The sequence below is a fragment of the Brienomyrus brachyistius genome, unplaced genomic scaffold, assembly GCF_023856365.1.
Source record: "Brienomyrus brachyistius isolate T26 unplaced genomic scaffold, BBRACH_0.4 scaffold32, whole genome shotgun sequence".
Classification (NCBI taxonomy): Eukaryota; Metazoa; Chordata; class Actinopteri; order Osteoglossiformes; family Mormyridae; genus Brienomyrus; species Brienomyrus brachyistius.
The window spans coordinates 3,390,645-3,404,760 of record NW_026042307.1 but is presented as its reverse complement, the minus strand read 5'-3'; the positions used below and the strand labels follow the sequence as shown (position 1 = coordinate 3,404,760).

The following is a 14,116-nucleotide window of genomic DNA, read 5'->3' as shown; positions in this document are numbered from 1 at the left end:
TATAGTATTTATCATATTTACAATATTTTAACTCTGTCTCAAATGTAATTATTACATCATAATATACAAACACTTCACATTTCTAATGAGATTTAAAAAAAAGAAAAAAAGAAAAAAAAAAAAAAAAAAAAAAAAAACAGGCAATCACTCTAGCAGAGGGGTAAACACATGATGATAATTATCCAGTCAGATGTAAACAAACAAACTAAGGAAATTCGGTTCTTGGTTAATTTCCTGCCCATCAAGGCAGATGTACGGGGGAATTTCAGGTGATTACCATGCTGATCTGGCATATACAAAAAGTACTAACTGATTTAATAGAAAAGGAAATAGTGTTAAGAACAAACAGACAGACAGACAGACGGATCAAACTAAACATCTTCGTGTCTTGCATATAATATAGAATAGTAATACTGATTGCTTTCTTGTATGTCATTTTGCTGTCCGTGAGACACACAGACACATACATGCGAGAGCAAGATTGGGGGGGGGGGGGGGGGGGGGGGTCACAACACAGGGTCCGCCAGTTAGAGGTGCCCCAGGAGCAACTGGGTGTTAAGGGCCTTGCTCACAGGTATCTGCTGGCCATGGGATTTTATCTGGCAACCTTCTGATCACAGGCACAGTCCTATCCCTCTGAGTCACATACTGGCCCACCTGACCAACAGACTGCATTGACCTGATGTTACCATTAGGTCGTTACATGTGCACAGGTGCTTCAGGTCTACCTGTGTGAGGTAGAGCGTGTCTCTATACTCCTGTAAGGGATGAGGAGATTCTGGTAGGTGGAAATGCAGCGCCACCTGCAGCAGCATCTCCATGTTGCCAGCCAGGTGGTGCTGGCGATGGGAGGAGAAGAGGCTGGTGTATGTCCAGTCTTCGGGCACGGAGACCTACATTGGGGACAGTTAACCCAATTGAGTTCCTACGTGCACTCAATGCTTCCACTCAGTTTAAAAAAATCTGAGCCATTACTAACCTCACTGATATTACATCAGGGGGAGCTTCAGGTTAGTTCCTTAATAGCTAATATTTTCAATAGCTAGTTGTGAATTTTGTACACTATTTAGGCATGAATGTTATTATCAGTAGTTTCACTGAGAAAGTTTACTGTTAGACATTTTTTTTTGACGTATGGGGTTTTATTTAAAAAATATAATACAGTAAATCATTCATGGCCCAAGACACCCACTGGCCTGTCAATCACTGAGACATTGCGTACATTATTATTTTCAGCGTTAAAAAAAACGCTTAAGTATAAAAACTCCAGACATTCTTAACCCAAATTTACATACTCTAAATTGTCACCTTTCTGACATAACAAAAAAGTAATGTCCCAAAATGTTACAGGTGCAGACGTCTCATTTCTCTGCTTAAATTCATCTTGCGTGTCAAGAAGTAGAAAAAGAAAAAAAAATTATGATTTACGTTTCACAATATCTTCACTTTATAACTGCCATTAAGGTCAAAACAGGCAACTAGTTTTCCTAGCATCAGCCCACACTGGCTTGCTAAAGGCAGGAAGATAATCACACTGCAAGTAGTAGTAGTATTAATAATAATAATAATAATAATAATAATGTGTCATTTATATAATGCCTTTCCAGAGCTCAAGGTCACTTTACAAAATTTTACAACAAACCAAGAAAATACACTGAAGACAGCTTATAGAATGTTCATTATTAAGTGGGCTGACAGTATCTTTAATATCCCATCCATCCATCCATCTTCTGTTACCACTTGTCCTATTCAGGGTTGCAGGGGTCTGAAGCCTCTCCTCGAGTCAGGGAACTCAGGATGGGGCACCAGCCCATCACAGGGCACACTCACACACTCCAGTCACTCACCGATGCACACCTATGGGCAATGTGGCAAATCCAATTCACCTTAGCATGTTTTAGGACTGTGGGGGGAGACCCGAGTACACAGAGGAAACCCCACAAGGAAGTGTATAGTGCTAACCACCGTGCCACCCCCAGATATTCTTATATTAGCTGGGTTAAACCTACCAATATCTGGAACACATCTGGCAAACTCCACATTGCACAACTGTCTCCTACAAGTACAGTCCACACTTTTTTTTTTGCAAATAGATAGCAATAAGGTAAAATGTAAAAAATTCAGAGCAAATTTTAGCCCCGCATCATATGACCAACTGAGAAGCACAGCTGACCTTTGGCCTGTCGGAGGGTCCCCATATTGTACTCCTGTATGGGGGGGAGTTACCTTCATCAGGGTGGACAGAGATGGCCAGGACTGAAAACCGTACTCAGAGGCCAAGCGCGTCCGTGGGAAATTCCTCCAATCCCAGCAGTCGACTAAGTAGCTGTAATAGTGGGTGTCCCCGTAGTGGGGGTCGTATGGATTCTGTGCCACCCAGCCTTCCCTCTCTGACTCCACCCCATTGGTGGGGCTGGAGGTGAGGAAGGGGCGGGTCTGATCCTCCTGATAAAAAGACAGCCTTCTTCAGATGCAGATCAGTGCCAGAAATTTTCGCAGCTAACCCGCACTCATACTCGTGATGGCAGATCTGGCTCCATCTCAGGCCCCCTGAGGTTTCCTGTGGCGACGATGCCATGCGCCAATAAAGATTTACAGCATGCAAGTGCCGGAAGCTTCAGTGGAAGGACAGGTCAAATAAAACACTCAAGAGCCCAGCAAAACATGAAAGGGTCGATGACTCACTCTGAGAACGATGCTCCGGATGGTGTCCACGTAGAGGAAGATGTAATCCTTCACGTACCGTGGCTGCTCTGACTGGGGTATTCCGAACCAGTTGGTGGCGATCGCCGCCTCATTCTCGTTATTGCCGCTCCACACAATGATGGAGGGGTGGGATTTCAACCTCCTCAGCTGGCACACAAAGCACACCCATAATGACACCAACATGCAGTAAATCAACAAGTCATCACTCGTAGATAGAATATGTCCTGTAAGCATCTATTGACTTCATCTGTTGGTATTGTCCAAGTTAAGTCATTACATACAACATCAAACAACCACCATTTTGATGATCAAGTGGTTGAACAAATTCTTCTGGTTAATCTCAGGGTCCTTTTTGCTGAAACTGTAACTACATCAAGGACAACAACATCCATAATTGAGCCGGAAAGCAGAATGCAAAAGCTCCAGCTCTTCAAATTCAAGAGAACTCACCTGCCTTCTGTTCAGTCCACACATAAGGATGGGCAATAAGGCTAAAATTTCATATCACAGTTGTTTCCAGGCAGGATCATGATCCTCGATTTTATCACAATCCTTTTTCTTGTTGATTATTTTGCAAGTTACAACCAGCACAACCAAACGAATTTCCCTATTTTAAAAGATTTAAAAAAAAAAAAAACAACCTAAAATAAGGACTATTACCGATGTTGAATTCCTTTTAGGGACCAACTCCACGTCGTCCATGCAGCTACATTACACTGAGAATGTTTTACATGTTGTGCATTTCATGCTGGGGTGTGAGGGAGTGAAAGGGAGAGAGGACAGAATCCAAAGTGCTGTCTACTTGTTAGTACCACTTTGGTGTGTCAAAATGGATTGAGCAGACAAAAGAACTTTAGATGCGTGTGTAGAACTGCAAATGATAGAATGTGCACTGTAGCACGATACAAACGATCTTTCTGTAAAGACATTTTAATCGTTCATGATCTAGTATTGTCAAATGGCAGACAACTCTTTCACACATGTTGAAAATATGGATCCTGACACTCAGTGCCCTCATTTCTCCTCTGTAACATCCAGCAAGGTCATTTTTGTTCAATTTTAAGTTTTGGGGCAATGTATGACTCTGTAGGTTACAGTAGGACTCTACCTGTGACGAAAAGGTCACTGGTTCAAAGAGTGATATCACTATTGAGCCCTTGAGCAAGGCCAGTTGCCCATCTGCTCTAGAGACTGGCTAATCCCTTAAAATGAAAATGAATAATTAACAGATGCACAGATGAAGTTTTTTTTTTTTTTGGGGGGGGGGGGGGGGGACAACACAGCTGAAAGTAAAATGTGGAATGTGGCCCTTTCCATGGCCTTAACTGCACAAATTCTGCCCTGCATCATGTGGCTGGCTGAGAAGCACTGGTGAGCCTTGACACTTGATCCAGCTCACCTGGTGAGTCACTTCCTCTCTCACGGTCTCCATGAAGTCCGACTCTGTGGGGTACAGCGCACATGCAAACATGAAGTCCTGCCAGATCTGGAGAGCAGAAGCACAGGACCAGAAGATAACATTTCTCAAGCAGCACTATCCACTGTATTGCAACAATGAGAGAGTTCATTCATATAGTTCAAGATACAGAAATTAGACTACAGAAATTTCCTTTCCCTTAACATTTAAGAATATTTACTTAATACAAATCATGATTTTCATTAATGTTATAAAAATGTATTGACAAGAAGGACCTCTAACAGCTGCATTAATGCATCAAAATGTCCATCAGTTTGGACTGTCAACACTAACCGTGTTCAAGATTCCCTAGAGATGCATCTAACTGACACTAAAGGCTGTCAAAGATAAAACGTTTTTCTTTTGTTATAACATTTGACAAGCAATCCTTCTGTCAAGTAAAAAATTGTGGCTGAATAATTTCCCCAACTTTCTTTGCACTGTTACTATTTGTCATTGATTGTTTGATATTAGTCTATAGTCAGAATGACTTTTTACAGAGCAAACCTGTAATTTCTTTCAGGATTACCAAGGCATGTATGCATTTGTGTGTCTGTATCAGTGTTGTCAAAAGTAGTGAAAATACCGAAAGCATCAATTCTATCATGAATAAAACTCTTTGAATACTCATTTTTCATGGCATGAATTCCACAGCCTGGCCACTGGGCTTCATAAGGCAGCCATGGTACACACCTAGACCTGAGTGCAGTTCCACATGCCGGGTGTCACCAAGACGACTAATTCAGAAGTATCAGAGCTTTCACCACTGCACCTAATCAATAGAGTGCATCTGGAAACACTTAGGCTTTGTGCCAAATGAAGGCAGTAAAACACAGAACATACGCAGGCCTGCATGCACTGCACAGGGCAAACGCAGCTGAAGTAGGAGGTGTGACATATTTTTTTTCTCACGGAATAAGACATTAAGACAACGGTCAGCATATATTAATCAGGCCAGTGTTCAGCTATGATCGGCATATGAGGTCATGTTGATTAGAGGTGATCATTCAGATACAAACTTTTACGGACATGCAATTCTTAGAAGTGTTTGTGCTTTGAAACAGGATTAAGAGGGCATACAAAAGTGATGCATGTTTGTTCTATTATGCACTATAATACAAATTTCATTATTTGGGTCCTCCTGACCCCATCAAAGTGTCCTTGAGCAAGACACTGAACCCCAAATTGCTCCCGGTGAGCAGGTTGGCACCTTGCATGGCAGCCTCCGCCACCGGTGTGTGAATGAGTGTGTGGATGGGTGAATGTGAGGCATGAAATGTAAAGCGCTTTGAGTACTCGTAGGAGTAGAAAAGCGCTATATAAATGCAGTCCATTTACCATTTACCATTAAGTGCTTTTCTTATTGCTCATATCTCTGAACGCAATTACAATGGCTACTATGACACATAATATTACGCTTTGACTGACAATGGAAAGTTATTTTTTTACATGTAACAGGAGTAAACAAAAGGTTGCAAAATCTTCATGACAAACAAAATTGCCATTAAAATACATTTCTTTGAGTTACATTATGTATTGTGCTGAGTATGAAAAACATCATCAAATTTCAGTACTTTTTTTGGTATCTTATCACAGTTTGCAATTTTGATATCATGACAACACTTGTTTGTATGTGTCTATGTATGAATCTATCCATCCATCCATCCATCCATCATGCACGGTATACATCTTAGTTCAGGAAAAGCTGGTGGACATGTCACTGGACAAGACTCTGTATGAACCTTTGTAATTCACCCAAGATTCCTCGAAGGAAAATATGCAGGCATTACCATGAGTCCGAGCTCATCGCAGATGCTATAAAATTGGTCTTGCTCGTAGACGCCACCTCCCCACACTCTCAGGGTGTTCATGTTGGCATCCACGGCCGACTGGAGTAGGTTCTTCAGCCTGCAAAGGACACAGGACGCCTTTGTAAGGGTTGTACCTTGAGGCTGTATTGCTGCTACAAGGGAACCTCCACGAAAATTAAAGGGATGTCAGTTTGGCAGAACTAAATGGGATGAACCAGTAGAAGAACTGTGTTCCAACATTAGGCCAATAGGTCAGCAAAAGGCCAGGACAGGAAACACACGGCAGGGCTAGGTCTCACGTTTCAGGCGTGACCTGATCCTGGAATGAGTGGGCTGGGATCCAGTTGGAGCCTTTGAGGAAGACTGGCCTCCCGTTGATCTGGAAGTAGAAGCTCATGCCAGGGGATCCAGGGATTGGTTTCTGGATCAGCTCTACGGTTCGAAAATATACCTACAGACGTGGAGACAAGCACACAGCAAGACAATTTTTGTCCCACTACAGTTTTTCTGAGTTTTGGGGCAGTGTGTGACTCTGTAGGTTAGGACTCTGTGCCTGTAACGGGAAGGTCACTGGTTTAGATCCCGTGGCTGGCAGAGTGAGGTCACTACTGGGTCATTCAGCAAGGCCAGAAGCCCATCTGCTCTAGGGACTGGCTGACCCTACCGTCTCAACTGTACACAGCTTAATATATGTAAATATACATATATTAGACATAAAGAAATGAGTAACAAAAAAGGAACCAGGATGTTATAAATATAGCAAAAACAAAAACAGTCCTTTTCTAAAGGACTTTTAAAACTATGGAGATTCAATTCAGTGGTATAAGTAACTGTAGCACCCACAATCCTCCTTGGATGGGTTTGCTCCTCTGAAAAATCATAAATTTAGGCCTGAGTGGCAGGATATCCGTTAGAATAAAGACATCACTTTAAATGGTGTGAGCATCACTCTGAATGTGGAAATTCACCTTTATAGTCAAAATAGGTTTGTTCATTCTGGGTGGCGTTCATTTGCAAAGGCAGATTCTTGCCTGATTACAGGGCTTACTAATCCTGCACTATTAATAAACAGGCATAAATATATAAATAACCTTTGTAATTAGTTTTTTTATATATATAAACCATGAAAAAGAGTGGTGTGTGACATATTTCAGAGATATCTAAATACCAGTAAAAATGCAAATTTTGTTTAAAAATTAACCAAGAAAACACCGCAAAATTTGATACTTGTTGCCTTAAACACTAGACAGCAGTCATGTTATTTTATTCGTTTATGCAGCTGAGTATTTCTTACTTGCAGGTTAAAGTGATCCACTAAAAAGAAAAAGCCCTAGCAACAGCAGAGCATCAATGGCTAACATACGTCCCCCACCCTACCCCACCCAGGATGATGGTACGAGGGGGCAGGGTCTTCCACAACAAGCCAACTTCAACATAACACCACATTCAGTCTGCTCTACCATGACACTTTTACCCAATCGGTAAGCTTATCAGCAAGACAGATTTGGAGAGGAATTCAACTAACATACTGATAGTGATAGGAAATAGCAGATAAATGCTTTCATAACCAGAGCTGCGGGATCAGCTTATACCAAGCTGATCTGGACAATGAGCCAAAATGTCCTTCTTGAACATATCCATCTGTATCAATGGGTTTATTTGTAACCCACTAACGCTACAAGAGGTGTGCTGTATTGGTACATTGCAAGCATCAGGTAAAACGATCAGAGAACGTTAGGGAACGGCAGAGACAGACAGACCTGAGTGACCATGTCCAAGACGAGTTCCCCGTCCAGCATCATCTGCACGTTCATTTGGTATCGGCTCTGTTTTCCATATCCGGCGGGCCACCAGAGGTCCACTGGGGAACTCTACAATGGGGAAAACAAGGCTTTTGAATGTATTCATAATGCTGATGCTCCCAAACATCACTGACATGCCAACTAAGAAACAAATATAGCCATCAACTCTAGAAGCCAGGGCACTCTAGACGCCAGCCTGGGAAGGCCAGGGCAAACTCTCCACAAATGTAATGTGTCCTTATTCCTAGCTGATCTTGTGCCTAGTTGACTCCTTGTGCGATTTTCTGCATTTGTTTTCATCCACAAGCGGTAAGAACTCTCAGGAGCCACGTTTAATCAGCAACTGCACAAAACGCACACACTCACCATCTCTCTCACATCTTTAATCACCAACCCTTGCATATTTCCACCCACTATCAGTGTTGTGTAGTGTTATTTGTACTTTTTGTCTTATTGTTCATCATAATTTCTATAGTTGTAAATTTAGCACATTTTATTATATTCGGAAGGTGGCACAGTGGTGCAGTTGTTAGCACTGTCACCTCACAGCTCTCGGACCAGGGTTCAAGTGTCCGCCATGTCTCCATGAGCGGAGTTTGCATGTTCTTCCTGTGTCATTGTGGGGCTTCCTCCAGGTACTCGGGTTTCCCCCACATTCCAAAAACATCCATCCATCCATTTTCCAAACCGCTTATCCTACTGGGTTGCGGGGGGTCCGGAGCCCATCCCGGAAGCAATGGGCACAAGGCAGGGAACAACCCAGGATGGGGGGCCAGCCCATCGCAGGGCCCACTCACACACCATTCACTCACACATGCACACCTATGGGCAATTTAGCAACTCCAATTAGCCTCAGCATGTTTTTGGACTGTGGGGGGAAACCGGAGTACCCGGAGGAAACCCCACGACGACATGGGGAGAACATGCAAACTCCACACACGTGACCCAGGCGGAGACTCGAACTTCCAGAGATGTGAGGCAACAGTGCTAACCACTGCACCACCATGCCGCACCTATTCCAAAAACATGCCAAGGCTAACTGTAGTTGTCAAACTACCCATAGGTGTGCACGTGTGAGTGAATGGTATGTGTGTGTGAGTACGCCCTGCGATGGGTTGGCGCCCCATCCTGGGCTGTTCCCTAGATTTGGAAAAGGCTGAGCATGAGTAATGTGTCAAGCTCAGAAGCCATTGGGAATTTTTCCATCTCGTGCCCCCCAGGTCTGAGAACAACAGCAGGCATACACACAGCACAGATCGACACCAATGAAGGGACCCCCTCCCACCTTGTTTACATGGAGGATGAATTTGTTACTACTCTGTCCAGGGGGCAGCGATGCCTGGAAGGTTTGCTGCGTAGCTAAATCAGGAAGGACCAGCTTCATGTATCCCTCCACAGCTGCTACGGTATCGAAGACCAGCTCTGCCTCCACACTCCACAGGGAGGAGCTGGAGTCTGGAAAGTGTGTAGGAGAAGAAGTAGGAAATAAGGAGGATATCAAACCTCCTGTCTTCCGCTAGACTAGAGGTAGGTAATGCTGATCATGGAGAGCCGATATCCAGCAGGTTTTCCATCCTACCTGGTCTCTAAAGAACCAAACCTGATCTCAGCCAGATATGTTCCTATCAGGTAGGGTGGAAAACTTGCTGGACACCAGCACACCAGGATTAGGGCTGCCTAGCCCTGCTCAAGACTGCCACAAACCAGCTTTAGAACAATTAGAGAGAAATTGAAACCCATGACGAGTGAACCAGTTAAACCCAGTTCCTGGTTAAATACATCCATGACGTCAAATCTCAGCTGTAATGAACCAATGGCACTAAATAGAACTAAACGTTTTCAGAGAAGGGAAACGCAACTGAAAGTGTTGACATTGCACAAGCGATGAGAGACCAAGTCCCCATGGGGGTTGGGGGGGCATACCAAATGCTGGGGTAGCAGAGAGATAGAGCAGCCGCAGGATGTCGTAAGACTCTAGCCGAACATCCCTCCAGATTCCTTGGGTGGGAAAAGATGGGCCCCAATCCCAGCTGAAGGAGCTCTGAGCCTGGAAGAGAGGCATACATACTGTACACATCTACTGATGGGGCTGATAGCTGACTGAGCGTACACGACACAATTGTGTGCATAATTATTTAATTTCCCCCCCTTTTTTAAGCAGTGGTCCAAGATGCAGGGCAGGGGAAACTCTAAATGCAGTATCTTTGCTCAGCAGCGGCGCTAAAAATAGGAGTGCAGTCGTCAGGAGCGCTCTGCCTTTAGCCAAGCGCGGCCCCAGGAGATCACCGTCCAAAAATAACCCGCTGCCTGTGCTTTTAATTCAGACTAATTACGCAGTTTTCCTGTAGGCCAGCATTACCGTCACATCCACCGTGACTCCCTTCCCCTGGGAAATAGGGAGGGCTCTAAACGTGGAGCGGTCCCGCAACCGTTTCGGCAACGTTGTGGGGACGTTGCGTGCCTGCGGCTAACAGTGCAGATGGCTCTGCTCACTCATTTGCATTAACAGTCTCATCTCACACCGCCGATTCCTTCTTTTTATGCAATGAAGGTTGAGACGCGACCCATTCAGGTTGTTTCTTCACCAAAAAAAAAAATCCTGTTCAAAAATGTGCCCTGAATCCTTAGCTTCTTAGTGACACATGATGGTGAATCTTCACCTACTACAGGATAGGAAGCATTTCAAAGCTACTCATTTCAGGCATGCACCAGTAAGCAAAAAGGCCGTCTGTTGTCAAGAAGTATTACAAAGATAAATCCCAACACAATTTCTTGCCAAAGGAAATAAAAATAATGTATAACATAGTAAGAAAATGAGGTAAAAATATGCCATGTAGCGATGAAAGGTGCATAATTTAGTTCAGAAAGAATTACACAGTGATAACCGCAAAAGAGAAATAGATAAATATAGACTAGATTAATCATTGTGCATTGCAGACCCCTGGGGAAAAGCTACGCCTAGTCACAGGGTTCCTGGCACAGGGAAAAGAGGCATAAGGGCACCTTCACCAGACTCCATTCTTCCTGAGCCCTTAATGATGCAGGCTTTTTCAGCTTCCGACTGGGCAAGCTCATTCAGAGAAAATGGCGGGGCTTACCTTACGGATGAAGTTGACGTGACACTCGCCCTTCTGCACGGGCGGGGGGCAGTCGGGGGGCACTTTGTATGTGGTATGGGCCTGGCTGCGGCGTGCCGAGTATCCCACTGCGGAAACCAGGTTAACCACTAGCACGTTCGCGCCCTGCCTCAGCCTCGTGCTGACGTGAAAGTCCTGCAAAGAAATATCTCATGTCTTATATGAGCTGTTGGGGAAGGGCAGACCTGCCAGTGACCTCATAACTTACATATCTGCGGAACATGTTGTCCGTTGTCCCCACGATAACATTATTGAAGGAGATAGTGGACACCGTGTCCACGCCATCAAACACCAAACTAACCCTCTGCTTTTGCCTGAGATGAAGAAGAAGAAATTATCTCTGTGGCAGATGGTGCTAAATCATTCATCATTTCCTCTGGTAAAACTGGCAGAACAACAACATTGTTTTAATAACGGGCCTGTGACATGCACAAAACCAATGGCGGAGAGCCAATAGCAGACTCAAAATGCTCTCTTCAAAAGGTTTTGTTCATGCACCAATAAAACAAATCTAAAGTCTGATGGTAGATGAGGTTATTCTATACGTTGCACTTAAACTAAATATCCACTATTGTCCTTTTGATGACATTTGATAACCCGGGCGCCAAGTAATTAGAACACCATGGAACGTGCAAAAGTCACATGAAAAGCACACAAGGACACAGTCTGTATAAGTCACGCTCACTTAACAGGCCACGACAGACCCAATCCCATCTCAGCCTGATATAGCTATGTGTGACAGGCTAATGACTGGGGTGGAGTGAGGGGGAAATGAGTTGAATATACTTTGGATATTTTAGATAAGGGGGATGTTTCCTTCACAATCCTTACAAATAATTTCACAAAATTGATCAGAATGTGGTTACCAATATCTGGTAATAATGTAAATTGAACTTTTGATCTCAGTGCCTGCAGTTAATCACCATAGTTATGTGGTGTTAACTAAAGAATACAGATAAAATAAGAAATAGCCTACAATCATCTTCGATCAGCCGCGTGAAATGAAGCAGTGGCACTTTACTTGGCCCTCAGGCCTTGTGTTTGACAAGTGTAGTAAGTGGTTAGAAGTAATTACCAATGTACTTAACACTGGTTTAGTGGTTATGGAAGCAAGGTGAAAGTGGCTCTTTACCTGGTCCCTGGGGTCACAAAAAAAGTGGTGGTATAGGTCCAGTTATCGAGTGAAATCCACCTGTAGTCCAAGTCGTTAAACCTGTAGTAGGGGTCCTGAGAGAGAGAGAAAGCGCAGCGTGCGAGAGGTGGGTGTCATGGAAAGGCTGAATAACATTATCAATACACAATTTGGTTAGGAATCACAAAAAAAGAAACGTATGACAAAATGCAGCATGTTTTATTTGCAACTTTGAGGCAACCAATACTTTTAATTTTGTAAAAAGGACATTTTTATATATTGTGATAAATTATGCATTTGAAGGTAACAGGAATATCCTAATGTAATTGCACCAGGCATCTCTGTTTGTTACCAAGTTATTCAGACTACAAAACATTATAATTTCTCAAGCTTGGTTTAACTGTATCCTCAACCAACTAATTAGTGGTATCTTGGCTAATTACTTTTGCGCGATAAAATGCATTATAATTACCTATAGCTATTTATTTAATCACATCAATGCCAGAAAAAAAAATCCTTAATAAATTTAAATCTACAAATTCTTCTTCACTGGTAACATGACAGGACTTAAGCAACTGCCTGTACATGTACCGTTTCTTGGTAGACAATTCGATTCAAAATTAGGTACACGGCATTAAAAAGTAACCTATTTTTACAGTTGGGTATACAACAGCATTTTACATTTCAGTGATGATAAAATGAAATCTAAGACCATAAAACCCAAAACCTACAATCAGACTTTCAAGGTTGCCAACTTTGGTTAGCTGGCTGGCGTGAGATTTTCAACAAGAGACAAGTGTGCACACATGCACACGCATTTACATGTATGCAACAAATTTATTACCTTGTAAATAGTTTGTAGGGTTTGCAAATTTAGCTGATGTAGCTTTATGATGGAATAATAAAGGAATAATAAAAATAATAAAATATAGATTTGCCGTGAGATGGCTTGCGTGAGTCTGACAGTGTGAGTGTCACGCCAGATGCATGACAGCCGGCAGCGCTGCTTAAAGTCATTAAATTTAGGCCAAGTGTGGAAAGCTGAAAAACACAAGAACTTTTCTGCGAAGTTACAACCAAAAAACAAATGTACCCATTCAGCAAAGAAATTTAAACTCAATGGGATATTAAGCTCAATGCAACATATGAAAACACTCCTATTCATTTAAGAAAACGCTTCATTCCGTGTTTAATGCTATTACAATCATTTCGTTTCCAGTTACCTGTACTTGCAAACAATTGTTAATCACGGTTAACAAACATTATTCTGGATATATGATCTGAGGGAAGGACAGCCGTTAAGATCCTTTACAAATAAAAGGCATAAAACTCAAGTGTGTTTGACTTCATTCTGTATTTATTACAGTTTTTATTTCTCTAGTTTCATTTGTAAACAGGAAACATGTCAGCGAAAATTTGTGGGGGGGAGGATCTTTGAATCCCTGAGTAACAGTCATATTCACATAAAGGTCAATTAAATGTCTTCATGTTATGATATAATAATCTTGGCCCTCACTTTCAGTAGATGGAAAACGTGCTTGATTTGGCTGAATATGTCGAGCACTGAAAACTAGTAATAACACGGTGGTCTAAACAATCCAGGCGGAAAGTTTTGGGTTTGGGTGCTGACAAGCGACAGACAAGGTACCATGAATGCAGGATCGGTATAGCCAGGGGGAAGCTAACCTACCTGAATTAGTCCCTGTTTGAGGAGTGCGGAGTGCACGCATCCGGGAACGTCTGCAGCGAGTGACAGGGACCCGTTTGAGTTCCGCAGCCCCCATTTGCCACTCAAGAGACGAGACTCGGACCTGTACGTTTCCACTTGTAGACGTGAAATGCAGAAACTCCAAACGCACACTAAAATCGACAGTACTTTCCAGATCATCTTCATATCAGGATCAGTAAATAAAAGAAGGCCCGCCAGAACTATTACACTACGTTTCCTTCATTGAACAGAGAGTTACACCTGAGGCAGAGCCAGACTTAAAAGACGCTGTCATGATATTTTTTGCAATCGGCGTTTTGTTTCGCGCTACTTCCGACTTCATATCATCAGGTGACGAGTCAGC

At 43.0% G+C, this 14,116-nt stretch overlaps 1 protein-coding gene across 2 annotated transcripts in view; it reads right to left on the bottom strand.

The window, feature by feature from the left end:
- Nucleotides 1–14,116, bottom strand: part of manba (mannosidase, beta A, lysosomal) — a 16,887-nt gene extending 2,771 nt beyond the window's left edge. Inside the window, exons 1-13 of one of the 2 annotated variants that reach the window (XM_048997158.1) lie at nt 13,735–14,116; nt 12,045–12,139; nt 11,121–11,226; nt 10,874–11,047; nt 9,699–9,822; nt 9,061–9,230; nt 7,734–7,844; nt 6,273–6,352; nt 5,953–6,070; nt 4,106–4,192; nt 2,686–2,853; nt 2,227–2,445; nt 729–893 (exon numbers count right to left, since the gene is read on the bottom strand). In XM_048997158.1, the coding sequence (XP_048853115.1) occupies nt 729–893; nt 2,227–2,445; nt 2,686–2,853; nt 4,106–4,192; nt 5,953–6,070; nt 6,273–6,352; nt 7,734–7,844; nt 9,061–9,230; nt 9,699–9,822; nt 10,874–11,047; nt 11,121–11,226; nt 12,045–12,139; nt 13,735–13,938 (1,821 nt within the window). In that variant the 5' untranslated portion in view covers nt 13,939–14,116. Of the gene's footprint in view, nt 1–728; nt 894–2,226; nt 2,446–2,685; nt 2,854–4,105; nt 4,193–5,952; nt 6,071–6,272; nt 6,425–7,733; nt 7,845–9,060; nt 9,231–9,698; nt 9,823–10,873; nt 11,048–11,120; nt 11,227–12,044; nt 12,140–13,734 lie in introns of both variants that reach the window. The other variant, XM_048997157.1, reaches the window with a different exon arrangement.